Raw genomic sequence first — 26,714 nt, 5'->3', positions numbered from 1 at the left:
TTATTGGCCGAGGGAGCCGGCGTACAGCTTCCAGGTCATGTGGCCAGCATGACAAAGCCGCTTCTAGCAAACCAGAGCAGCACATGGAAATGCCGTTTACCTTCCCGCTGTAGCGGTTCCTATTTATCTACTTGCATTTTGACGTGCTTTCGAACTGCTAGGTTGGCAGGAGCTGGGACCAAGCAACGGGAGCTCACCCCGTCACAGGGATTCGAACCGCCGACCTTCTGATCAGCAAGCCCTAGGCTCAGTGGTTTAACCACAGCGCCACCTGGGTCCCAAACTGCTATTAGGAGCCACATAAAACAATTCTGATTCCTATAAATGATTATTTATTTTTAAATTTATATACCGCTGCATCATTAAAATGTATCATAGAGGCTTACAACAATATAAAAACACAGAACCCAATAATAACATCATAAAAGTAAAAGAAGAAATTAAAAGCAAAAAGAAATTGTAAACAAACATCAATAGACCATCGTGGGTGATGTATACTCTTAATTGCCTGCGCAAGGGATTTTCCCACTGCCTTCCCTTTAAGAGCAAGAGCGAGACTGAGAGAGCGCTTCCCCTTTAAGAATAGAGGCGCTCCCTCCGCTCAGGAGGATTCAACTCGATGCTCCTCGAGCGGCAATGGTACGTTCTATTTACACACCGCAACACCCCCGCCCTCCTCGCTCCGCCCCAGTTGGAATCGCCCTCAGGTGCCGAGCCTTGCTTTGCTGTGTCGCTGCGGACGAGACCACGCGGCCCGGGACGCTTCCATATCCACCCCTCTCCTCCGTGCGGGTTGGTATCGCCCCCTAGAGGCTTCTCGGATTAGCCCAGCGGCGCCTTTTCCTGAAACCCACCCTGCCCACCCCCGCGGGCCTTTTCGGGATGGTCTCGCCCCTTGGGAGCTTGGCCAGGTTTCCTCGGAAGAGACCATTTTCACCCCTGCCAAGGGGTGGGGAGCAGGAGGAGCAAAAGTGCTGGTGGTTTTGTTTCGTTTTTTGCTTGCCTTAATTGCATTTTCAGTGCATCGCTCAGGAAGGCAGAGGGATGATTTGTACACCCAGGAGGGAAGGCTGAAGGGGTGGCGGGTGCACAGAAGCCTTTCCCAGGCGACCCCTCCTGCTCGTTCCCATGTTGCGATTTAAAACGGGCAGGCCAGAGAGGGTGGCTGCATGTGGCCATCACGTGGGCTGGCTTTTTTGGCCTAGGCAAAGGGGTGCCATGCTGTTGAAATAATGCCATTTTGCCTTGGGCACTGGGCTTCCAATCAGGCAAAGGGTCTAGCTAGCGCCCTGCAGAGTTAACCTGTGGAACTGCCTGCCACAGGAGGCAGCGGGATGGCCTTAAAGCGGATTGCACAAATCCACAGAGGAGAAGGCTGGTTGGCCGCTGTGAGAACAGGATGCTGGACTAGGTGGGCTGCTGGCTCTGGAAACCCGCAAGCCGGACCTGAGCCCAAGAGCCCTCTCGCCTCCTGCTGCGGTCTCCAGCAACTCGTATTCAGAAGCATCATCGCTGCCTCCTACCACCTGCTGGGTGGCTGAGCCCACCCAGCTCTTCTGATTTCCCATAATGCCCAGAGGGATGGCAGGGCATTGTGGGCAACTGGAACAGTAGCTAGCCCCCGTTGCATGACGCTGCTTGGAGCGGCACAAAAAGAAAAACTTATGGGGCCAGGGAGCACCAGCAGTTGTGGCCGCAGAAGCTGCCCACAGGTGCTAGGTGCCGGCGATGGCTTTGGTACACTGCAAGGCAGCCTTTGCCCACCTGGTACCTTCCAGGTGTTGCTGGCTGGGGCTGATGGGAGCTTGTAGTCCAACACCTCTGGAAGGCAACAGGTTGGCCAGAAGTTTCTACATGGGGACTGCCCTTCCGAACGATGTGTGCGTCATTCAATCGCAGCCGACAAGGATGCTCAGATCCTCCCATAACTGGAAAACTGCTTTCTTCGTTTTGTTAGAGCGCGATGCTGATAAGGTTGCAGGGTCAATCCCAGCTACGTATTATCGCATTGCAGGGGGTTTGCCTAGAATGATCCTCAGGGTCCCTTCCAACTCTGCAGTTCTGTGATTCCTGGCTATTCTTCCCTCACAGGCCTGTTGTAAGGAAAGCGCAAGGTGCCATTGTGTGGTTGCACACTTAAAAGGGCAGGTTCTTCCGGTTCGTCGCGGCGGTGAGAAGGACGCAGGGACTTCGCGTGCCGAGGTCCCTGGCTTCTCGGAGGGGGGGGGGGAAGTCCGCAGAGCGAGCGGACTCCCCGTAAAAGCATCGGATCGAGAGTTCCGATGACTTAGGCGTCCAGCGGCTGCTCCGTTTGGCGGATCCCCCGCCGCCCGAGAGCTCAATAGAGCGATCGTGAGCCGGTGGGGTTGAACCGCGGGAGCCATTTTGGGCCACATCTTACCTCCGGGAAGCGAAGCTCCGAGTCCTGACCCGGCAAGCGGCGGATTCTTCCAATTTGATACTAAAGATTCCTAAAGAAGTAAGTGGAACTTTGATCGGGATCCTAAATTTGCTGATTGGAAAATAGGAGAGACTTAAAGAAACGGAAGCCGGTCTCTTCCTAATGGGAAACTGGGAGGCGTTTGGAAAAAAAAATCCAAAGCTGAATAACGAAAGAATTTGAAACTGTGGTCCCGAGAGGGAAAAAAGACTTTTTGGAACCATCTCAGCCCCCGAGTCCGGCACCCCTTGAGGTACAGCGGCATTAAGGGGAAGAGTGTTTTGACAGCTGTCAAAAGCTGTCAAACTGTCAAAAGACCGGGTGGATTGATTGTATTGCTGTGAACAGGAAAAATTGTTGGTAAAAGTGAAAGAACTATTTAAATTGGAAGTAAGAATGGATTTGGGACTGAGTTAAGAATCAAGAAAAAGAACAGCCAAAATGGAGTCGATCGTCTGAGAGAGGAATTTTCCAGTACCCATTGTTCCCTACCCCCTGTTTATCTGCGGTTACGAGAGGTATGAAAACAAAGCTGTCTCGAGCCTTCCAGGAGACTGTACTGAACTACTTGCTGTCATGGGAAGATTTCTACAAGGAATGGCATCATCCCAACTTACCACCAGTTGAGATTGAAGTCCAAGTCCAGGACTTAGAGGATAATTTAAATTTAAATTTGGAGACTGCTGATTCTGAGACTGTGTGTGAGGAGAAACAATCGGAAGAGGACTTGGACTGTGACAATTTTGTTTGGGATGAAGCAAAATATGACTTCCAAAAGGAAGAAAAACAACCAGAACAAGAAGATGAGAGACTAAGGGACTTAAAGTTTAATGGATTTGAAGATCCTGGAGGGGTTAAAATGTGGAGTGGGGTGTTTGAGGGATGGGAAGGACAGGGGCAGGGGGGGGCAAAGGCCTGGAGATGGACTTGGGAAAGAATGGGTGTGGGGTAAAAACTTTAGTTAAAAGGTATTGTTTTGGTTTCTGAAAGACGGTCTTCGAAATCTTGGCATGACAATGGAAATGCTGAACCAATTGGGGGAAAAAAGACTTAGGGAGAGGAGATGGAATGTAAAAAAGAAAGGGAAAAAAGTGTTATGTTTCCTTAAGGGAGTATAAGAATGGCTTGGAAAGAAGTTTTAAGTTACTGTAAATTATTGCAGGTTAAGTGAGGTGTTTAGGCAGAAAGCTGCCTGCCCCCCTCTCCTTACTCTGAGGCACTCAGTGGCAGGGGGTGCCCAGAGGGGTGAGGAGGAAATGGAACCTTGGAAGTACTGTACCCTGCAGGCACCTCTTGTGGCAGGAGGGGACCTGTGGGAGGGCAGCATGAAAAAGGAGGAGGATTGAGTTAATATTATAAGATTAAGATTTGAAGCTGAGTTGGAAAATTCGCCACAAGTAATTAGAATTTGCAAGGAAAACCATGAGGAAGACAACCGAGGGAGTCGCAATTAAGATGTCAAAATAATAAGAACTGGGAAGTTTGAACTCTTCCCAATTTTCTTTTTCTTTTTGGTTTTTTTTCTTCCCTTCTTTCCTTTCTTTCTTTCTCTTTTTTTCTAGGTTTATTAATATGATTATGAAAGAGTTGGGGGATGCAGATCCCCATAACTCCTTCCTCCCTGTTCTCTCAGTGGCAGGGGGGGGATATGGAGGGAGGAGGGAGGGGGGAAGCAGAACTCAACTCACAATTGGACCCCTTTGTTTCCTAAAGCACACGGGCCCTACTGGTGGCAGAAGTGGACCGGTGGGTGGAGGGAAAATGAAGGGACAGTGTTATATTATATGTCTTGTTTGTGTATTTCTTGTTTGAAAAATTAATAAAAATCTCTTTAAAAAAAAAAAAAGGGCAGGAGCGAGTCCCGAGATTAAAAGTGGTGGTGCAGTGGTTAGGAAGGGGGCGTGGTCTAGGACTGGGAAGGGCCAGGTTTAAATTCCTGGTCAGCTACGAAGCTTACAGGGCACCCTTGGGCCACCAGTCGCTCTTAGCCTAACCTACCTCACAGGGTTGTTGTGAGGGTGGAAAGAGATGGGGTGGCATTGAGAATCATGCATGCTTTAAGCTCATTGGAAGAAGAGTGGGGCTTCAAATTGTAATAAAGGGGGAAAGAAATAGCATCTGAAGGTGGGGTCCATATCTTACTCATCTTCATTTGTTTCCCCCCAGAATACATAATTAATTCCTCATTTTGCCTCTGGGAGTCATTTTTGCTGTGCAGTGAATATGGTGAGTAGCCGCCAGAGGTTGGCGAGTGTTGTTCTTTCTGTGGTCTCTCCCGGGCATTTTCTATAGTCTGTGTCGTTATTTTATTTTATTATTTGCTGTGCTTATTTATTGAACAGAATTTGGAGGTTGCCTAAGTGTAAATAAGAGTTTCTGTTCACAAAGAGCAGAAATTTGTCGAGAAAAGTCCAAAGTTAAAAGCAAGGATTTTTTTCTTCAAAAATAAATAAATCAAAATATGAACAAAATCAAGAGATCCAAAATACATAATAGAACTGAAAACTACATGTCAACTGAGTAGACTTGCCTAAAGAAGAAAAAATTTAGCAGGCTCCAAAAAGGGGAGGCACCTACAGTGGTCCCTCTACTTATGAATTTAATGCGTTCCGAACACACATTCGTAAGTCGAAAAAAATTGCAAGTCGAATCCCATAGGAATGCATTGGGAGAAAAAATTCGCAAGTCGAAGCAACCCTATCTAAAAATCCGTAAGTAGAAAAAATCCTATCTAAACAGCATCCAAGATGGCGGACGGAGCTCCATTCGTATGTAGACACATTCGTAAGTCGAGTCATTCGTAAGTAGAGGTACCACAGTACTTAAATGTTAATGGCCAGGGAGTTGCCCAATGTAGGAACTGCCTCACTTAAAGATTGGCTCCTGTTTTCTCAACAGCACGGCAGGTTGAAGGTTAAAACGACAGAGGAGCAGGCCGAAGCCAAGCGCATTGAGCGGGAGAAGAAGCTGCGCCAATATGTGACGGCCACAAAAGCCATCTTTGAGAAGGTAAAAGGGCTGGGCAGAGTTGTAGGGGGCATAGAAGGTGTAAGGACCTTCTCTCCATTCTCCGTCCTTCTCAAACAAAGGCAGCTTTCACCCTGTCGTGGATCAGTTCCACAAAGGCAACCTCCCAGGGTGCCACCACCAAGCAGGAGGGCAACCAGGGTGATCGAGGGTCTAAGAACCCAAGCCTGATGAGGAACGGTCGAGGGAGTTGGGTATGTTCAGCCTGGAAAAGAGGAGGACTGGGAGGAGATATGGTAGCCATCTCAGGGGCTATCACCTGGAAGGATGGAGCAAGCTTGTCTTCTCCTGCTCTGGAGGGTAAGACCTGAACCAATGGTTTAAAATGACAAGAGAGGAGATTCCGACTAAACGTCAGGGAAACTTTCTGAGGGTAAGAGTTGTTGAACAGTGGAAGGTGGTGGACCTTCAGGTGGAGGTTTTTAAGCAGAATGGATGCTTTAGTTGGGATTCCTGCATTGCAGGGGGCTATAAACAAACTCCATTCACCCTTGTGGAATACAGGTGGTACCTTGGTTCTCGAACTTAATCCGTTCCGGGAGTCCGTTTGACTCCCGAAACCATTCGAAAACCAAGGTGCGCCTTGCAACCAGCTGCAGGAGTAAGATAAAAGAAGCTAATCTCAATAAAACAAATAAAACAGTCTCTATAAAGAAAGCAACGGAAGAACACATGGTCAATGGTCTCAACTTCTCCAGAATTGCACGGGCAGAGTCTGTCTTCTAAGAGGACCCGTCTGAACTTCCCGTATAAAACAGCTGAAGGCAGAATGTGATGCCTGGCCAGAGTGAACGCCCTTCTATGAGATGGTATTTCTACTTGAGTTAGATATTCAGCTGGAAGCGACAAGTTATCTTCATTCTTCCGGAGTCAGAAAAAGGGGGACCTTATTTAGGTCGTTTTGCCTCTCAATATCAATTATCCTCTGTTTGTCTATATTCCTTAGCTGTATTATAGCCACAGGAAATGAGGTAAGTTGGCTGGAGGCCTGTGTTTAACAACTTATTTTCAATGGCTCCGCTCCAAGAAGATCGGTACTTTTCTTTCAGTATCAGCAGGGCCAGGCCCTGAGGGTTAAGGTGTAATTTCAGCCGTAGATGACAGGCTTGTATCCAGAGTCTGGCTTCCACGCGTATCACTCCTGTTTCTAACCGCAGAGCTGAATTTGACAAGCAAGGAGGTGTCTGGAGAGCTGCTCTGATTAACCTAGTCTGGACTGTTTCTAGTAGACTTAGATTAGGGGGAGGGGCACAGAGTTGAGCCCCATAGAGCAGTTGAGCCTGTGCCTTCGCCTCATATTTAGTGCCGCCGGTATATAGTGAGCGCCTTTTGTTCTTAAGAAGCTTAGAATTGCAGCAGAGGTCTTATGAACTTCGGTTATATGGGCTTCCTTTAGCCCTTTATCGTGGAAAACTATTCCTAAGTACAGTACTTAAAACTATGCACTTGTTCAGTTCTTCGACCATATACTCCACGTTCGAATTTTGGGACATTTAGCAAAGGACATTACTTTAGTCCAGGGGTGACCAACTCCCAAGAGACTGCAATCTACTCACAGAGTTAAAAACTGGCAGTGATCTACCCCCTTTTTGGGGTTCAGGTCAAAGTTGTTGAGTTTTTCAGGGAGGAGCTAAAATATTGAACTTTTTTTAGGGGAGTCACAGTTGTTCAGCTTCTTTGGGGGGAGCCAGTGATCTACCAGTGATCTACTGCAGACATCCAGTGATCTACCAGTAGATCACGATCTACCTGTTGGACGTGCCTGCGTTAGTCTTTTGGTAGTTGATAATAAGATGGTTCTCTTGACAATAATCAGCCAGGGAACGAAGCGCCCGTCGTAACCCAACAGGAGTCCTAGATATTTTTTTAAAAAATCAATTTTAATGATGTAATGCAATAATTTACTGTGCTGGTCGGTGACCGTAATAAAGATTTGATTGATTGAATAAAACAGAGAGAGAGAGAGAGAGAGAGAGAGAAACACCATAGGAAAAAGCCCCAAATCGAAGGATGATGCTCTTAATTGCCTGCATAGGCCAGGCAGAATAGAAAAGTTTTCATCCGGCGTTTAAAAGTTGGCATAGAAGACACCTGCTGCATTTGGGCAAATGACACTAAATAAAGACTCCTTTTTCCGTTGTTAGACTCCAACTTTGAAAAGCAGACGTGTGTTCTTTCTTCTCCTTCAGAGGAAATTGGGGCAGCTGGACAAGGAAGCCTTGGAGCTGACCAGCCAGATCTTGGGCGCCAACCCAGACTTTGCCACCCTCTGGAACTTCCGCCGAGAGATCTTCCTTCACCTGCAGGAGGAGTGAGTGGAGTCGGGAGTAGGAGGGGGGAGAGTGAGAGGAGGGGGTAAAATAGGGCGGCAGGTGCTTTGTAATCAAGGTGTGACTACATACTCCTCATTAACCCAGAATGCAACAGGTAGACTGGTGACTGGGAGCGGCCGTCAAGACCACATAACACTGGTCCAAAAAGACCTACATTGGCTCCCAGGACGTTTCCGAGCACAGTTCAAAGTGTTGGTGCTGACCTTGAAAGCCCTAAACAGCCTTGGCCCAGTATACCTGAAGGAGCGTCTCCTCCCCCATTGTCCCTCCCGGACACTGAGGTCCAGCTACGAGGGTCTTCTGGCGGTTCCCTCCCTGCAACAAGCGGGGTTAAAGGGAACCAGGCAGAGGGCCTTCTCGGTGGTGGCGCCCGCCCTGTAGAACGCTCTCCCACCAGAGTTTTAGAAGACATCTGAAGGCAGCCTTGTTTAGGGAAGTTTTAAATATTTGGTATTTTATCGTGTTTTTAATATTCTGTTGGGAGCCGCCAGAGTGGCTGGGGAGGCTCGGCCAGATGGGCGGGGTATAAGTAATAAATTATTATTATATTATTATTATTATCTCCTCCGTGCCAGGACCCCGGAGGAGATGCAAGCCCTCTGCAAGGCAGAGCTGTCCTTCCTGGAGTCCTGCCTGCGGGTCAACCCCAAATCCTATGGGACGTGGCACCACCGCTGCTGGGTGATGGAGCACACCCCGGAGCCGGATTGGGCCCGTGAGCTGGAGCTGTGCAGCAAGTTCCTGGAGAGCGACGAACGCAACTGTAGGCCTTTTCCTTCCTCCTCGCCTCATTCCGTTCCTAACGCCATATATCTGCCATGGGTGCTTTAGTTGAGATTCCCGCATTGAAGGGGGGGTCAGACTAGATGGTCCCTGGGGGTACCTCTCAACTCTTACCATCCCATGATTGCTCATCCCTGCCCCTGACTTTCCGCAGCCCTGTAAGATTGCCTCTGAGTAACTCTTAATACTTTTTGTCCCCCAAACGAAGCCACGATTCACCCGCCATTCACCATTTGGCTCCTAGCTTTCACACCCCAGTTCTCCACCCCCCTTTTCTTTCATTCTTTCTTCTGTGGTAGAATCGTCACAGCCAGAATTATCACTAACTGCTTATGCAGAGCATGCCTTCTTCATTTATTTATTTTTTGACAAAGTAATAACCATAAATAACTAAGAATAAAAATGTGCACCCCACCACCGAGACCATTCCATTGTAACTAATCCAGCCTCCCAAAATTCCAATGCCTCTTGCGATGGTTTGTCCCCTTTCCGTTTCAACAGTGCAAATTCTACAAGCACCCTCCATACCTCCTCAAAATCATTTCTCCTGCATATTCCCCATCTTACCTTAATGGAACGTGTTAATTTATCATTCATAGCTATATGCCGTATCTCAGTTTCTAGCGCTGTCTTCCATCCAACCAACAATTGCCATGGCGGGATGGGAGCATGGGCGTAGGCGGGGGGGGCAAGAGGAGGCAGTTGCCTCCCCCCCCCCGAAGCAGGGCCGCTGGCCAGCCTGCCCCGCTGCCCGCCGCCGCCCGGTGCCGTCTCCCTTCTCCCTGGCTGGCTGTGGGACGGGTGGAGGGAAAGCCAGCCAAACGCTTTGCTGGGGCTCTGGGGCTTTCCCTCCACCTGCCCCACAGCCAGCCGGCGAGAAGGGACGTCTCCCTTCTCCCTTGCTGGCTGTGGGGCGGGTGGAGGGAAAGCCAGCTTTCCCTCCACCCGCCCCGGCAATCGCTGAGGGGGAGGAGGGGATCGGAACAGCCCGATTTTGGGCTGATCCTGGCGCCCCCTCGCCCCAGAACGACCATGGCTTTCCTTGCCCCACTGTGGCCCCTCCCCCCCCCGCCTTGGCCTTGCCCCTTGCCCCCCCCCTAATTTTGATCCTGGCTACGCCCCTGGATGGGAGAGAGGTGTCAATTCCTTTAATGCTGATCACCTGCCCCCTTAAGATGCTTGTACAGCTGAGAACAAGGTTGCCCAAGAGACAGCCTCAGAGTCCTTTATATACCCAGCCGGTCACATTGTTCTGCAGGAGATTTTCCCTCTTAAAAGTCGCCCCAGTGTCAGACGCTCGCTCCACAGTAACCTGGGAGCAGGGCTTTCAGTTCAGTCCAAACATGACAAGCGCCCGCTCTCTGCTTTCTGGAGCAACTGAATACATTTTAAGCCAGAGAAAAGCGTCTCTGCTCTTAAGTGTTCCTTTTGTGTTGCTCTTCACGCTTGTTTGTGTGCTCTCGTTTTTCCAAAAACCATAGCAATCTGGAAGGTTATGTCTCTAAATCTCCTTGGGACGTATATTCAGCAGGCTCTTCTTGTGCTCTTAAGAGTCCCAGGGTCTGTGTGATCAGAAAACCGGCCAATAATGATGATGATAATAATAATAATTAACTTTTTATTATTTATACCCCACCCATCCGGCTGGGTTTCCCAAGCCAAAGTGCCTTTGGGGCACAGCTGCCAAGTCTCCCGTTTTCCCCGGGAAACCCCCGTTTTTCCGGCTGTCCCCAGCCGAAAAAACGGATTTTTTTGTTTTTTCCCGGTTTATTCTGGCGCGGTGGCCATTTTGGAACTGGGCGGAGCATGCTCAGAAGTGACTTTTGATGCTGCTCTGCCCAGTTCCAAAATGGCTGCAGCGCGACTTCCGGTATGCTACTTTCGGTCCGGTCCCTTATTTTTCAGAGAGGAACTTGGCAGGTATGCTTTGGGGAGGAGGGTAATTGGGCAGGCTGACCTCTGACCTCCCCGCCACTCTTCCCTATTTCTCTTTCCTGCCCCCTGCAGTTCACTGCTGGGACTACCGGCGCTTCGTGGTGCGGCAGTCTCAGGTCGCCCCCCAGGACGAGTTGGCATTCAGCGACAGCCTCATCACCCGGAACTTCTCCAACTACTCCTCTTGGCACTATCGCAGCCACCTCCTCCCGCAGCTTTACCCCGATGCCCAACAGCAAGGCCGGATCACGGAGGACATCCTGCTGAAAGGTTGACATCCTGGGGAAGGGTGGACGGTGCGGATTCTGTGGGCATGGAAGGAAATCCCGAGCTCCTTAACCGGGCTACATGGAAATGATTCGGTGTTCCTCCTATTGTTGGGTTGGCATGCAGGAGTCGATGGGAGGGGTCCCCACAGGGAGGCATGCTGTTGTTGGTTTGAAAAGCATTTTTATCCCGCTCTCCAGCTGGGGGGGGGGGAAGGCTCCCAGGGTGTCTTGCACAATATTGGTGGTAAGTCCTGTTTGCAATCTTAAGAGACACCACACAAGAGGAAAAAGGAACTGGGAGGGAGGAGGAAAGCAAGCAAGCTTGGGCACTGGTTCCCACCGACTAGAGATCTTGTCGATTATTGATCATGGGCTCCTAAACTGCTGTGCCACATTGGATGATAGCTGGGATAGCTCAGTCGGTAGAGCATGAGGCTGTTAATCTCAGGGTCATGGGTTCGAGCCCCACTTTGGGCAAAAGATTCCAGCTTTGCCGGGGGTTGGACTAGATGTCCCTCGCGACCCCTTTCCAACTCTACAATTCTATGATTGAATGAAAGTGTGGATTACAGTGCTCCTGGGATCTTTGGAAATGGAGAGAGAGGTATTGAGAGGCTCTGAATGGTGGTGGTGTTTTATTTCATTTATTTCGTTCATTAAATTTATATACCACTTGACTGTAAAGCAAAAGCCAACTCAAAGCAGTTTACACCAATAATATAAAAATGAAATAATCAGTTAAAAAAAACACACAGTTGGAAGCAACTATTTAAAACCTTCTAAAAAGCAACAGCGTAAAAGCACACATCAGCGTTCTCTTCCGGTTGCTCTCTCTCCCAGCTCCTGCCAACCCAGCAGTTCGAAAGCATGCCAGCGCAAGCAGATAAATAGGTACCACTGCGGCGGGAAGGTAAATGGTGTTTTCGTGCACTCTAGTTTCCGTCACGGTGTCCCATTGCGCCAGAAGCGGTTTAGTCCTGCTGGCCACACGACCCAGAAAGCTGTCTGTGGACAAATGCTGGCTCCCTCTGCCTGAAAGCGAAGATGAGCATCATACCCCATTGTCAAGTTTATCCATCCGGGGTCCTTTGCCTTTACCTGTTTTGTTTTGTTTTGGACTGGATAGGCTTGGCTAAACAAAAATAGGCTCCAAAAAGCCTACAGCGAAGGCACCCGCCTGATGTCAATAGGCAGGGAGTTCCAAAGTGTGAGTGCTGCCACTCTAAAATACCAATTTCTTACCAATTTACTGGTGCAGTCAGTGTGTGTGGCACTTCACAAAGGACAGGAGGCAAGGCCCCGTTCCGAGACGCTTGCAGTCTGAAATAGGCACTTGACATGAGTCAACAGTGTGGTGCAGCAGCTAAAAAAGCCAATGCAATTCTGGGCTGCATCAATAGGAGTATAGCATCTAGATCAAGGGAAGTAATAGTACCACTGTATTCTGCTCTGGTCAGACCTCACCTGGAGTACTGTGTCCAGTTCTGGGCACCACAGTTCAAGAAGGATACTGACAAGCTGGAACGTGTCCAGAAGAGGGCAACCAAAATGGTCAAAGGCCTGGAAACGATGCCTTACGAGGAACGGCTTAGGGAGCTGGGCATGTTTAGCCTGGAGAAGAGAAGGTTAAGGGGGGATATGATAGCCATGTTCAAATATATAAAAGGATGTCATATAGAGGAGGGAGAAAGGTTGTTTTCTGCTGCTCCAGAGAAGCGGACGCGGAGCAATGGATTCAAGCTACAAGAAAGAAAATTCCACCTAAACATTAGGAAGAACTTCCTGACAGTAAGAGCTGTTCGGCAGTGGAATTTGCTGCCAAGGAGTGTGGTGGAGTCTCCTTCTTTGGAGGTCTTTAAGCAGAGGCTTGACAGCCATATGTCAAGAATGCTTTGATGGTGTTTCCTGCTTGGCAGGGGGTTGGACTGCATGGCCCTTGTGGTCTCTTCCAACTCTATGATTCTAGGCCTTTTCTGCTGCCTCCAATGTTTTTAACTGGCTATTGAAATTAAGACCTGCATGCAGAACAGTCCCTCTGTCACTGAGCTACATCCTCTGCTCAAAACATCACCCTGCCTCGTCCACTGCAAAGCGCTCCTGCTTCCTGGTTTCCTGCCAGGCCTCATCCAGCAAGCCTCTTCTTATGACAGCTGGCAGCTCTCGGGCCGAGATTTCTCTCTGGGGCTGGTGGGAGTTGTAGTCCTACAACGCCCAGGAGCCCGCCAGCTTGAGCAAAACCTGCTTTGGGAGCCAGGGCACCCAAGACTCTTGGGCTCTGTTCCCAGTTTTGGAAGAGGAGGCTTTGAAAGCAGGTGCAGCCCTTTCACCAAGGGCTCCAGAACTCTTCCCCCCCCCTCCCCAAGCGCCGGCGGGGAGTGCGAGTCAGTGAATCACGGCGGCCGTCCCCTCTCGACAGTCCTGGGCGCAGTCCTGGGTGCACGGCGATGACTTCGGCATGAGTAAAAAGTGTACACAGGGATTCTTCTCTCGGCTCCCCGGAGGCCCGGCCCTCACCTGGGCAGGTGAAATTCCAAGCGGATCAGATGGAGGCGTGGCCCCTCTTTGCCACTCACGGCCGTCAGTCTCCCGCAGGTGCCTTTGTTTGGCCTGAGAGACAGGGCTGGGGCGTGGGAGCCTTGCCTGGAGCCAGCTCAGCCAAGAGAGATGAGGGTGGGTAACTCCCTGCGGCTCGCAAGGAAGGATTTGGAAACGGAGCGGTCACGAACAAGGGGCCACCTGGACAGATGCCGATCTCTGTGCTAAGTGGTTTTCTCCTATCCTCTCCTCTTCTTGCCTTTCATGGCAATGCATCAGTAAATCACCCAGGACTGGTTTAAAGGCCAGCTAATAATAATAATAATAATAATAATACCCATTCATCTGACTGGGTTTCCCCAGCCACTCTGGGTGGTTCCCAACAGAATACCGTATCCTATATAATAATGTCCATGTTGTCCCTGCGTCCAGATGTCCCGTGTGTCCCTGGGTCACTGCGCATGTGCCCCAGGGATACAGGGATTGGACAGCAGAGACTGCGCGCGCGCACTCTCCCCCCACTCTGCCTCCTCCAACCGCCGCTCCCGCCGGAGCGGCGGTTGGAGGAGGCGGGGGGGGGGGAAGAGTGCGCGCGTCCTTCCTGTCGGCGGCTGGGGGAGAGGAAGGAAGGAGGAGAAAGCGCCGCTTTCTCCTCCTCCGTTCCTGTCCCCCTGCCGCCGACAGCAAGGACGGGTCCCAGGGTTCGGAGAAGCGCTGCGCAAGCGCTTCTCCGAACCCTGGGATGTCTGCTTCCTGTCGGCGGCTGCGGGAGAGGAACGGAGAAGGAGAAAGCAGCGCTTTCTCCTCCTCCGTTCCTGTCCCCCTGCCGCCGACAGCAATGACAGGTCCCAGGGTTCGGAGAAGCGCTGCGCAAGCGCTTCTCCGAACCCTGGGATGTCTTCTTCCTGTCGGCGGCTGCGGGAGAGGAACGGAGGAGGAGAAAGCAGCGCTTTCTCCTCCTCCGTTCCTGTCCCCCTGCCGCCGACAGCAAGGACGGGTCCCAGGGTTCGGAGAAGCGCTGCGCAAGCGCTTCTCCGAACCCTGGGATGTGTGCTTCCTGTCGGCGGCTGCGGGAGAGGAACGGAGGAGGAGAAAGCAGCGCTTTCTCCTCCTCCGTTCCTGTCCCCCTGCCGCCGACAGCAAGGACGGGTCCCAGGGTTCGGAGAAGCGCTGCGCAAGCGCTTCTCCGAACCCTGGGATGTCTGCTTCCTGTCGGCGGCTGCGGGAGAGGAACGGAGAAGGAGAAAGCAGCGCTTTCTCCTCCTCCGTTCCTGTCCCCCTGCCGCCGACAGCAAGGACGGGTCCCAGGGTTCGGAGAAGCGCTGCGCAAGCGCTTCTCCGAACCCTGGGATGTCTGCTTCCTGTCGGCGGCTGCGGGAGAGGAACGGAGGAGGAGAAAGCAGCGCTTTCTCCTCCTCCGTTCCTGTCCCCCTGCCGCCGACAGCAAGGACGGGTCCCAGGGTTCGGAGAAGCGCTGCGCAAGCGCTTCTCCGAACCCTGGGATGTCTGCTTCCTGTCGGCGGCTGCGGGAGAGGAACGGAGAAGGAGAAAGCAGCGCTTTCTCCTCCTCCGTTCCTGTCCCCCTGCCGCCGACAGCAAGGACGGGTCCCAGGGTTCGGAGAAGCGCTGCGCAAGCGCTTCTCCGAACCCTGGGATGTCTGCTTCCTGTCGGCGGCTGCGGGAGAGGAACGGAGGAGGAGAAAGCAGCGCTTTCTCCTCCTCCGTTCCTGTCCCCCTGCCGCCGACAGCAAGGACGGGTCCCAGGGTTCGGAGAAGCGCTGCGCAAGCGCTTCTCCGAACCCTGGGATGTCTGCTTCCTGTCGGCGGCTGCGGGAGAGGAACGGAGAAGGAAAAAGCAGCGCTTTCTCCTCCTCCGTTCCTGTCCCCCTGCCGCCGACAGCAAGGACAGGTCCCAGGGTTCGGAGAAGCGCTGCGCAAGCGCTTCTCCGAACCCCAGGATTCTAGCGCCCGTTATTGAACGGGCTGAAAACCACTAGTTAATAATAATAAAGCGATAAAACAATAAAAAAGCGATAAAACTAAGTGATTCAGAAGGCAGGCAGACAAATGCACAGACGTTTATGGTACTATTAAATATTTCAAATGAAATTCTCTCCCGTTTGCAAAGCTTTTGTAACAAATGAACAATTTCACTCCCTTCTGTACGCGAGAAAATAAAGTGAGAATTCAGCTAAAAGAGAGTATAGTATGTTGAGCTACAGTTATTTTGGATTTTCCCATCATTTTTTTCCTCGAACGTAGTTGATGTAGAAATGTTTCAAAGCTGTGCAAACCAAAATTGTGAGCAGATGAATTACATGGATCCACAGCCATCATAAGCAAAAAAAAACTTCACAAGAAAGAATTCGTGTTTTAAAAAGACGTGATAAGCAAGAAGCCATACAATCATATATCTTCATTAGGTTGTGCCGTACAACTTTCTGTAAGGCTTTGTCAGTGTAGAATCTCCTCGGTCAGCATTGGGAATTCTTTTTTTCTTTTTTCTTTTAATCACCTGCCATTTATCGCGAGTGAAACCTTTGTCGCCAGCACCCGGTGCACCAAGTGAAAACCAACTGCAGTCTGCTTTTAATTTAATAATCATAAAATTGGGGATTCCAAGAATCCTTGGAAAAGACCCTGATGTTGGGAAAGATGGAGGGCACAAGGAGAAGGGAACGACCGAGGACAAGATGGTTGGACAGTGTTCTCGAAGCTACGAACATGAGTTTGACCAAACTGCGGGAGGCAGTGGAAGACAGGAGTGCCTGGCGTGCTCTGGTCCATGGGGTCACGAAGAGTCGGACACCACTAAACGACTAAACAACAACAACAAAATTGGGGAGCCTCCACCAAAATCTGTGGAGTCTTGGAGAGGCCAGAAAAAATTGCTTGGGTATGTGGCAGGGCAGGGCACGATCTGGCCCCATAGGTGGAAGTTATCCAATACCCGGTGTAGTGGTTAAGAGTACTGTATCAAACTAGGAATGGAAAGGCCCACGTTCAAAGCTCGCTGGGTACCTCACTTTCAACCTCACAGGGTTATTGTGAGGTTGCAGCAAGGAAGGGGGGGGGGAGAACCCCACCTATAGCCCCGAGCTGCTTTTGAGACAGGACAAGATTAAAATGCAATTATTCTTTACAATCCCGTGCAGAGAGGCTGGTCGCTTTCCCATGCAATCTTCTCTTGATTCCGCCCCTCCTTCCCCACCGTCTTCTCTTTTCGGCTTTTGTGGTGCCCTCGGAGCTTAAAAAAAGGATCAAGAGATGAACAAAAGCCAAACCGCTGCGTCTTTGCGGTTTTCCACTTAGTCATGGGCCAGCCAGAAACTTCTGGGTGGTTTCTACAACTTGGAAGTTTCGGTTTATGAGGCAAGGCAAATGATCGGGCTGTTTTGGTGTGGGGCAGGACTGGGGGGGGGGGCGAGGAGGCCAACACGAACTTCCAACCCCAACACCGTGAGGTGAACTTCAAAAAGTCCTTGGAAAAGTCAGCTGCTTCTCAAGCATGTTTATGAGGTTTTTTTTAATAAAAAACATTAAGTGGTATATGATGGCTTTCAAGGGATGCAGATGGTGCTGTGGGTTAAACCACAGAGCCTAGGGCTTGCCAATCAGAAGGTCGGCGGTTTGAATCCCCGCGACGGGGTGAGCTCCCGTTGCTTGGTCCCAGCTCCTGCCAACCTAGCAGTTCGAAAGCACGTCAAAGTGCAAGTAGATAAATAGGGACCGCTCCGGCGGGAAGGTAAACGGTGTTTCCGTGCGCTGCTCTGGTTCACCAGAAGCGGCTTAGTCATGCTGGCCACATGACCCAGAAGTTGTACGCCGACTCCCTCGGCCAGTAAAGTGAGATGAGCGCTTCAACCCCAGAGTCAGTCACGACTGGACCTAATGGTCAGGGGCCCCTTTACCTTTATTGGCTTTCAAGGTTGTTAGCCACCATATATATACAAGGTGTGACCGGAAAGTTCGGTGAATGGTCACTAAAACCTGACAGCGAGAAATATTCGAACATACATGCCTTATGTATGTTCCCATGGACTGCAAGAAGATCAAACCTATCCATTCTTAAGGAAATCAGCCCCGAGTGCTCACTGGAAGGACAGATCCTGAAGCTGAGGCTCCAATACTTTGGCCACCTCATGAGAAGAGAAGACTCCCTGGAAAAGACCCTGATGTTGGGAAAGATGGAGGGCACTAGGAGAAGGGGACGACAGAGGATGAGATGGTTGGACAGTGTTCTCGAAGCTACGAACATGAGTTTGACCAAACTGCGGGAGGCAGTGCAAGACAGGAGTGCCTGGCGTGTTATGGTCCATGGGGTCACAAAGAGTCGGAAACGACTAAACAACAACAACATGCCTTATAGGTCTTCAAAGTAGCCCCCTCTGATACAATGCACCATTGACAACGTTCGTAGAACTGCTGGAAACTTCTGGAGAAGTCCTCTTTTCGCTTTCAGTTCCCTCGTCACAGCCGCTTGGGTGTGTGAATATGTTGGGAAATCTCTGCCCTTTCAGTGCAGATTTCAGTTTTGGGAAAAGAAATAAATCCGATGGGGCCAGATCGGGAGAATATGGAGGGTGGGAGAACTCAGGAACCTCGGGAACGATTTCACGCGGAATATGCAATTCTTCCGCCATCGTTCGGGCGCACAAACACCGATCCCGCATCAATAAGTCACAAACTCTGTCGACATTTGCCGCCCTTCACGGAAACACTTAAACCACTCATACACTGTCTTTCGAGTTACAGCTTCATCTCCGTGCACAGTTGTGAGCATTTTGCGGGTTTCCGATGCCGATTGTATCTTCGAATGTTTCTCGCTGTCCGGTTTCTGTGACCGTTCACCGAACTTTCCAGTCACACCTTGTATTTCAAGCACATGTCTTCCCCCACAAAGAATTCTGGGAAGTGTAGTTTTCACACACACACACCCAACAGAGCTGCAATTCCCAGCAACCTTCACAAACTACCGTTCTCAGGATTCCTTGGGTGGGTGCTTGAAATGCATGCTGTGTACACAACCTTATTTTTTTTTTTGAGAGAGAGAGATAAGGACTGTCGTCATACATGGCAGTCCTTTCTCATCTCCTGTCAGAGAAGATTTTCTTCATTTTCTTTTAATACACCAAGTTTTCCAGTAAATAGGTTTCGTGTTGTTGTTTCTCAAGCTGCTCTTGAGTGTTCCCTCCTGTTCTGTGTTGGAGAATTAATCCCAGGATTAGTCCCCAGCATACCTGGAACGTGAGTAATAACTTTTGTAGAACAAGCATGGAGCCAGCGCTGTCTCCACCGGGGGCTTTTAAATAGATCAAACTATTTATATGCAGCTCGTGTACAAGAAATGCAATATAGAAAAGGTAAACGCAGGCTAAACTGTAAAACTAAGGCTGTAAAACTTAGAATCATAGAGTTGGAAGAGACCACAAGGGCCATCCAGTCCAACCCCCTGCAAAGCAGGAAACACCATCAAAGCATTCCTGACAGATGGCTGTCAAGCCTCTGCTTAAAGACCTCCAAAGAAGGAGACTCCACCACACTCCTTGGCAGCAAATTCCACTGCCGAACAGCTCTTACGGTCAGGAAGTTCTTCCTAATGTTTAGGTGGAATCTTCTTTCTTGTAGATGGAATCCATTGCTCCGTGTCCGCTTCTCTGGAGCAGCAGAAAACAACTTTTCTCCCTCCTCTATATGACACCCTTTCATATATTTGAACATGGCTATCATATCACCCCTTAACCTTCTCATCTCCAGGCTAAACATACCCAGCTCCCTAAGCCGTTCCTCATAAGGCATCGTTTCCAGGCCTTTGACCATTTTGGTTGCCCTCTTCTGGACACGTTCCAGCTTGTCAGTATCCTTCTTGAACTGTGGTGCCCTTCTTGAACTTAGGCTGAGATACTTAGATACTTAGGCAGTATCCTTCTTGAACTTAGGCTGAGAAATGCTTGCTGGAATATATATAAAAAAGTATTCTGTAGGTTCGACAGGAATCCATGCAGCCAAGTCATAGGACCACAAAAAGTGGCTCCCCCAGGCTTCTGGTTGCGCTCTGCCTTAATGGAGGCAGCTCCCACGACAGCGGGAGATGTGTGATGGAGGAAAAACAAGGGTGATTGAAGGTAAATAATCCTTGCAAATTCCCTCCAGGGACGGGAGGAACGGACTTCACTCGCTGTTCATCTTCATGAACGGGCTTCATGTGGTCCTTGAGTAAAAAAGGTAAAGGACCCCTGGACGGTTAAGTTCAGTCAAAGGCAATTGTGGGGTTGCGGCGCTCATCTCGCTTTCAGGCTGAGGGAGCCGGCGTTTGTCCACAGACAGCTTTCCAGCTCATGTGGCCAGCAGGACTAAACGGCTTCCGGCGCAACGGGACACCATGACGGAAACCAGAGCGCACGGAAACACCGTTTACCTTCCCGCCGCAGCGGTACCTATTTATCTACTTGCGCCGGTGTGCTTTTGAACTGCTAGGTTGGCAGGATCTGGGACAGAGCAACGGGAGCTCACCCCGTCGCAGGGATTCAAACCGCTAGCTTTCCGACTGGCAAGCCCAAGAGGCTCAGTGGTTTAGACCACAACGCCACCCGCGTCCCTGGACCCAAATTGTTAAGGGCATTGTAAACCAATACTAGAACCTTGAACCTGGACCCCAATTTGGAGATAGTGCTGTGGCGTCCACTATATAAAAATAGAAATAAGCTCCATTCTACTCAAAATACAACTTCAAAAAGACCGAGTTAAGGTAAAACAACTCCATCGTATTTCACAAACACAAAAATAACCTTTGAATATTCCCTAAGATGAAATGTAGGCTGCAGACAAATGTGAAGAATGCTCTCCTGTATTCTCCTCAGAGAACAAATTTCCACTGAAAGTAATCACCCCGTAAATAATAATAATAATAATACTAATACATTTTATTTTATTATTTATACCCAGACACATTTCAACATGAGGTCCGCCTTAGAGGCCAAACCTTTGTAAGGTTGTCAGCTTCAGTATAAAAACTCGTAAGTCGAGTAGATGTAAAATGTATCCAAAGTCAAGACCGTGAAATCCTTTTTAGTTCTTAATTCCTTATCCAAATAAGGACAGTAATTAGGAAGCCATAGGGTAGCCTCACTGCCTACAGAGTTAGCAGGGAGCTCGTCATAATACCATGAGTCTCAAGCAGAGAAATCAAAACCATGAAGCTTTTAAAAGTCTTTAGCAGCCGCAGGCTTAAAAAAATGGCGCTACCCAAAGCCTCCTTGACAGTAGTAGCAGCTTGGAGGGGGGTTGGATCCTGAGCAGGATTTGAAGGTGTTGCTGGGGGCAGATGTACCAAATCCTAAACCCCTCCAGCCTGACAGATTCAGGGTCTCTCTCTCCCTATCTTAATATCTATCTCCTCCTTTTCCTTTATCCCCCTCTGAGGTAAGTTAGGCCGAGAGACTTGAGACCAGCCCAAAGTCTGTGGCCGAGCAAGGATAGAGAATTGTAGAGTTGGAAGGGACCATGCGGGTCATCTAGTCCAACCCCCCTGCAATGCAGGAACCTGCTTGCCTAACGTGGGCCTCGAACCCACCACCCTGAGATTGAGAGCATCGTGCTCTACCGACCGAGCTATTCTGCACAGTATTTGAACCCGCGCCTCTCAAATCCAGCACTCTTTAACCACTGTCGTTTGAGTAAGATGTTGGGCGTTGACAGAAGGAGATCCTTAATCTAATCTCTCTCCACCCCAAAAAAATTGGTACCAGAATTCCCTGAAAAGATGGAATGTCTTCTAAACTGGCCAAAGGCCATCAAGTTGACATACACCGACCTGAATGTACCATATTGCAATATTGCTACTTCTTCAGTGGAGGCCCATTTGTTCACCAGGGCCCTTGCTTCCCCTACTGTTTCTTTTCTCCTGACTTTTCTTTCTCCCTCCCAGAGCTGGAGCTGGTGCAGAATGCCTTCTTCACCGATCCGAATGACCAGAGCGCCTGGTTCTATCATCGCTGGCTCCTGGGCAGAGGTACGAAAGCGATGTGCATTCCCTTGTCCCTCTTCCCCTTTGCAGAGCTGCCCCACTACAAGAAGTGAAAGAACAGGGGACCGGGGAGCCTCGCCTGGAACCATCTTTGCTTAGCTTTAGTAAGGTGACTCAGAAACTACAATTAATCCAGAATGCGGCAGCTAGACTGGGGACTGGGAGCAGCCGCCGAGATCACATAACACCTGAAAGACCTACATTGGCTCCCAGTACGTTTCCGAGCACAATTCAAAGTGTTGGTGCTGACTTTTAAAGCCCTAAACGGCCTCGGTCCTGTATACCTGAAGGAGCGTCTCCACTCCCATCGTTCTGCCCAGACACTGAGGTCCAGCTCCGAGGGCCTTCTGGCGGTTCCCTCTCTGCGAGAAGTGAGGTTTCAGGGAAGCAGGTAGAGGGCCTTCTCGGTGGTGGCACCTGCCCTATGGAACGCCCTCCCGTCAGATGTCAAAGAGTTAAACAGCTATATAACTCTTTGTAGACATCTGAAACCAGCCCTCTTTCAGGAAGCTTTTAACGCTTGGTTTGTTTATTTGTCTTTCCCTCTGTATTTTTGCGGAATCCTCCCAGAGTGGCTGGCCCAACCCAGTCAGATGGGCAGGGTGGGGGGGAGAGAAATAAATTATTATTATTATTATTATTATTATTATTATTATTATTATTATTAGCTCCATGGACATTGCTATTAGACTGCGTGTAGACAAGTGAAGCTGAGAGACACAGGTTCCCTGACAACCCCAATAGACGACACTTCCCAGAATGCTTTGGGGGAAGCCGTGACGGTTTAAAGTGGCGTGAAACTGCTTTGTTTCCAGTTGGAAGCTTTTCTTTTGGGAATTATAGGGACAGAGCTACCTAAATTGTATAGAAATTTATTTATGTGTGCCACTACAGCGGCAAGAATGCTACTTGCCCCAAAGTGGGAAGAAGCAGAAGTCCCAGCAAAGGAAGAACGGATACAAAAAAAAAAACTTCTGGAATGTGCAGAAATGGCGAAACTGAATCTCATTTGTTATTTTTTACACAGTGTCATAATATTGTACTTTGTTTTCCCCTTTCAGAAAAAAAAATTCTTTTAGTTTGTTGTCTATACATTACAAGAATCATTCAAGGTCTGCCAGGAGATTTTTGCTCTCATAGTAATTTTTCAAATATCTTTTAAACACTATCCATTCTTTATTCACCTTCTGCCCTGAGTCTCCTCTAAGTCTCCCAGTCGTTCTTGCCAATTGGATGTCTCTCCTGTCGCCCCCACAGCTGACCCAGAACCGACAATTCGCTGTGTCTACGTCAGCCGAGAGGACACCTCCTTAGCAGTCACCTTCTCCCACCCTGTGGCAGTAAGTTTCGGAAGGATGGGAGGAAATTGAAGCCCCAGTGCCGCCCGCCTAGCATCCCCGAGAACCAAGGGTCTTCCTCAATCTCTCTCTCTCTCTCTCTCTCTCTCTCTCTCTCTCTCTCTCTCTCATTTTTTAGGTGGCACCGGCGTCTCACGACCTGATTGTGTTTGGAGACGAATCGCCCCTTGTCGTACGCTGGCACACCCCTGATAGAAGGAACAGGCCTGGGTTTATGTGGGTATCCTAAAGCCCCCCTGTGCATGGGCTCGGCAGTGAGAGTCAGGGACCAGAAACATCCTCCACTTTGGGGGGAACAGGCAAATGTGGAGATTTGAAAATGAGTTTTATTTGACCCGGGTCAGCTCCCTTAACAAGTCACAGTTCCCAGAATTCTTTGGGGGAAGCCATGGCAGTTTTTATATTTTTATTTATTTGTGTTTGCGCGTGAATTTTTTTTATTTGCTTTTTCAAATTAAGTTTTACAGTCACATATCCAGCTTACAACATAAAAACAAGATTCCAAGGAATCCCCTGCCCTTTGTGGGTCCCATCGCTAATCATTTCCTCCTGCATCTTTACGATAATCCAAATCTTTTTACCTCTCCGCCGTGTCCAAAATTCGCCATTAAACTACAAGGATATTCCAATCCTACTAAGGATTTTAGCTGTTTGCAATGGTTTTTAAAGAGAAGTTAATAAATTTACCCCATTCCTTATTAAAATTTTGGTCTTCCAAAATTTGACAGTTTAAAAAGTGGTGTGTTGCTGCTCTCAGTGCAGATAGGGCCCTGCTTGGTGCCAAGGTCAAAGCACTCTGTACGTGTTCGCTATTTGGCGATGAACCTTAGTAGTTAAAAGCAGGTTCTGAAGTCTGAGGAGGGTGAGAGCCGGGGCTGTTTTGATGTGATGGAGGCAGTGGAATATATGTTCAAATATATGAAAGGATGTCATATGGAGGAGGGAGAAAGATTGTTTTCTGCTGCTCCAGAGAAGCGGACACGGAGCAATGGATTCAAACTATAAGAAAGAAGATTCCACCTAAACATTAGGAAGAACTTCCTGACAGTAAGAGCTGTTCGGCAGTGGAATTTGCTACCAAGGAGTGTGGTGGAGTCTCCTTCTTTGGAGGTCTTTAAGCAGAGGCTTGACAGGCATATGTCAAGAATGCTTTGATGGTGTTTCCTGCTTGGCAGGGGGTTGGACTGGATGACCCTTGTGGTCTCTTCCAACTCTATGATTCTATGAATAATCCATTGGCTAAATTTGAGGGAAGGGGCTAGGCTAGGAGCTCTTGATCTGTGGGGTGAGGGGAAAGCAGTTTCTCTGCCAGTGGTTTCGGTTTTCCTTAAATCATGACGTCTCCCAGCTCTGCGACTTGCCAGCTTCTGCCCTGAATGACCACTGGCCGCAGCACACTTTCCGGGTCTTATGGGCAGAGGGCCAGTCCCAGAAGGAGTGTGTCCTTTTTAAAGGTATGTATGTATTTACTCAATAGACGTCCTTCGCACTCTGCACCGTACGTTCCCAGGGCTGTTTACAACCACAAAGCATTATGGGTTGTATCCAGTGATAGTCTTGTTGTGAACCACCCTGAGGTCAGCGGATGAAGGGCAGTATACAGATTGAATGAATGAATTAATGAATGAATAAAAGATTTGAGAGTAGACCCGCTGGAGCTACTCAGCATAATTAACATTTAGCTGTGGTTGGGGGTTGGACTAGATGACCCTGGAGGACCCCTTCCAACTCTACTATTCGATGATTCTGTGACAGGACTAACATGTATTAGACCAGGCATCCCCAAACTGTGGCCCTCCAGATGTTTGGCCTACAACTCCCATAATCCCTAGCTAACAGGACCAGTGGTCAGGGATGATGGGAATTGTAGTCCAAAACATCTGGAGGGCCGAAGTTTGGGGGTGCCTGTATTAGACTAACTGTATTTAGAGCTCACGGAGCCTTTTTTGGCAGCCCTCTGCAGCAACCAAGGAAAAAACACCTTAAAGCCTTAAAATTTTATTTTTTGTGTCATGCGTCCGTTGCTTTTGAAAGCACATACATCGGTTTGTGTATTAAATTTATTTAATGATTAAATACATTACATTTAATAAGTGTGTATTTTATATTTAATCAAATGTATTGTGTATATTTAGTTTGAGATGTGGAAGTTTAATTCAGTGTGTGTGTGTGTCCCTCGGGTTCTGTGTCAGAAGTGCTCCTGCGGCCCACTTGCTCTGAGAGGTTGGACCGCCCTGCCTTAAGAGGGTTTTTTTAAAAAAAAAACACCAAATATTCATTCATATCCATGGGTTTGAATAGGACTAACACTGGGAAACAACCCACAATTAGAGAACCAGATTTAGGAGGAGGGGAGATATTTTTAACTGACTGATTAAAGAGATGCAGTTTCGGTGAAATGTGTAGTTTGAAGATGGCAGATGTACCTGTCCGGGGAGAGAGGATTTCCCAATTTAGGGGCCGACACAGAGAATCCGGGGCTGCTGTAAGTGGCAGAACTATTACCCCATTCTTAACCCCGGAGAAGATCAACAGGAATAGAGGTGGCCTTTTATGTGTTTGGGGGGCAAGAACGGTTTAGGGCTTTAAGCGCCAAGAGGAACATAGGAAGTTGACTTTCTGCCGAATCAGACCGTTGAGATAATTTTCTTCACTGACTAGCAGCAATGGCTGTCCAGGATTTGCGGCAGGAATTTCTCCCAACCCTACCTGGAGATGCCAGGAATTGAACATGGGACCTTCTGTTTGCAAAGGAGGGGCTCTACCACTGAGCTTTCGCCCTTCCTGGGAGTCCCAGAGGGGCTGAGAGGGTCCCCCCCCACACCTTTTGTCTTCTTTTTCTTCTTTGGCGATCACTTGTAGCCGAGTAAGATTGCCTTCCATAAACTCAGTTTTAACAATGAGACTGTAAGTGACTGTGGAGGCCAATTCTGGATCCACACGTCCTTCCACAGTGGAGACCTAGGTTTCCGGGCGGGAGTTGATCACGGTGTGGATTTGCCAAGCGTGCCTTCCTCTTAGCGCGTTTCTCCCTTGCGTCATGAGTTCGAGTGTCTTCAAAGGCCGTGACATCTTTGGTAAAGGCTGTTCTCCAACTGGAGCGCTCTCCCCAGAGACCCCCCCTTCTCAGGTGGGGGGCTTCCTGCCAGCGACCCCACTCGCTTCCTTTCCCCAGTGGTTCCCCCCCTCACCTCCTCGATTTAACCCCTTTCCCCTCTCTGCCCCCCACAGGACACAGGGATTGCTGGAGCCAAGATTCAGTCACTGAGGAGCAAATTTTCAGGTAAGTAGCCAGGGGGAGAGGGCTGAAGCCATGGGGGTAAATGGCTGGCTCCTACAGACAGGAACCTTGAAAGAACATTCTTCCAGGATCCATCATATGTGGCAATGAGCACCTCACTGTTGGCATCTGTCCGTCTCGAGGGACAACGGAGTGCGCCTCCAGGGGTGAAGTCGAACCTGCTGTCTTAGCAGCACCAAAGTGACCTCCCCGGGGCACAAGCCTGGGTGGTTTATATGGAGGTCTTGGGCTGCCTCCCTAGGCAACAAGACCCCCATCTCGGTCTGGCTGATGTGGTCCAACGGAAATCAGAGCAAGACGTTTGGCGCCAGCCGGGGTGGATTTGATTTAAATTTATATAAATCACGATTTAAATCACTAGTCAGTAAGACTTGATTTAAATCATTTTTTTTATATACAGAAAGACTCATTCTTGCTGGTATCATCTTATTATTTACAACCAAAGGAAGGTTTCGTTTTTGGAATAATAATATCAGAAATTTGGTTGTACAATTAGAAATACATAGACACATAATTATGGAATTATTGTGAGGTTTGATTAGTTAACTGTTTATATGTGGACAACTTTTCTGCTGTACTTTATTGGAAGGAGAAAAATAATCATTTCCTTAATAACAGTTTAAACAATTTATTTAACTAAAGCAATAACATTGTAGCATACATATCCATGTTTGTTAACTGATGTGGTAAAACGTTTTTATTTTTGT

The 26,714-nt window shown here is 49.1% G+C and overlaps 1 protein-coding gene and 1 non-coding gene across 5 annotated transcripts in view; both read left to right on the top strand.

The window, feature by feature from the left end:
* The first annotated feature begins 688 nt into the window (after positions 1-688).
* The window catches only part of RABGGTA (Rab geranylgeranyltransferase subunit alpha), a 38,390-nt gene continuing 12,364 nt past the window's right edge, over positions 689-26,714 (top strand). The window contains exons 1-11 of one of the 4 annotated variants that reach the window (XM_035135853.2): positions 689-792; positions 4,607-4,666; positions 5,339-5,449; positions 7,657-7,778; positions 8,376-8,563; positions 10,591-10,788; positions 21,250-21,333; positions 22,606-22,688; positions 22,825-22,926; positions 24,055-24,160; positions 25,938-25,989. In XM_035135853.2, the coding sequence (XP_034991744.2) occupies positions 4,664-4,666; positions 5,339-5,449; positions 7,657-7,778; positions 8,376-8,563; positions 10,591-10,788; positions 21,250-21,333; positions 22,606-22,688; positions 22,825-22,926; positions 24,055-24,160; positions 25,938-25,989 (1,049 nt within the window). In that variant the 5' untranslated portion in view covers positions 689-792; positions 4,607-4,663. The other 3 variants (XM_035135856.2, XM_035135857.2, XM_035135855.2) reach the window with 3 other exon arrangements.
* Positions 11,192-11,264, top strand: TRNAN-GUU (transfer RNA asparagine (anticodon GUU)). The gene has a single exon. It is a non-coding gene; the product is annotated as a tRNA-Asn (tRNA).

The sequence above is a fragment of the Zootoca vivipara genome, chromosome 13, assembly GCF_963506605.1.
Source record: "Zootoca vivipara chromosome 13, rZooViv1.1, whole genome shotgun sequence".
NCBI lineage: Eukaryota > Metazoa > Chordata > Lepidosauria > Squamata > Lacertidae > Zootoca > Zootoca vivipara.
The sequence above is the reverse complement of the archived record's forward strand: the minus strand, read 5'-3'. Positions and strand labels throughout refer to the sequence as shown.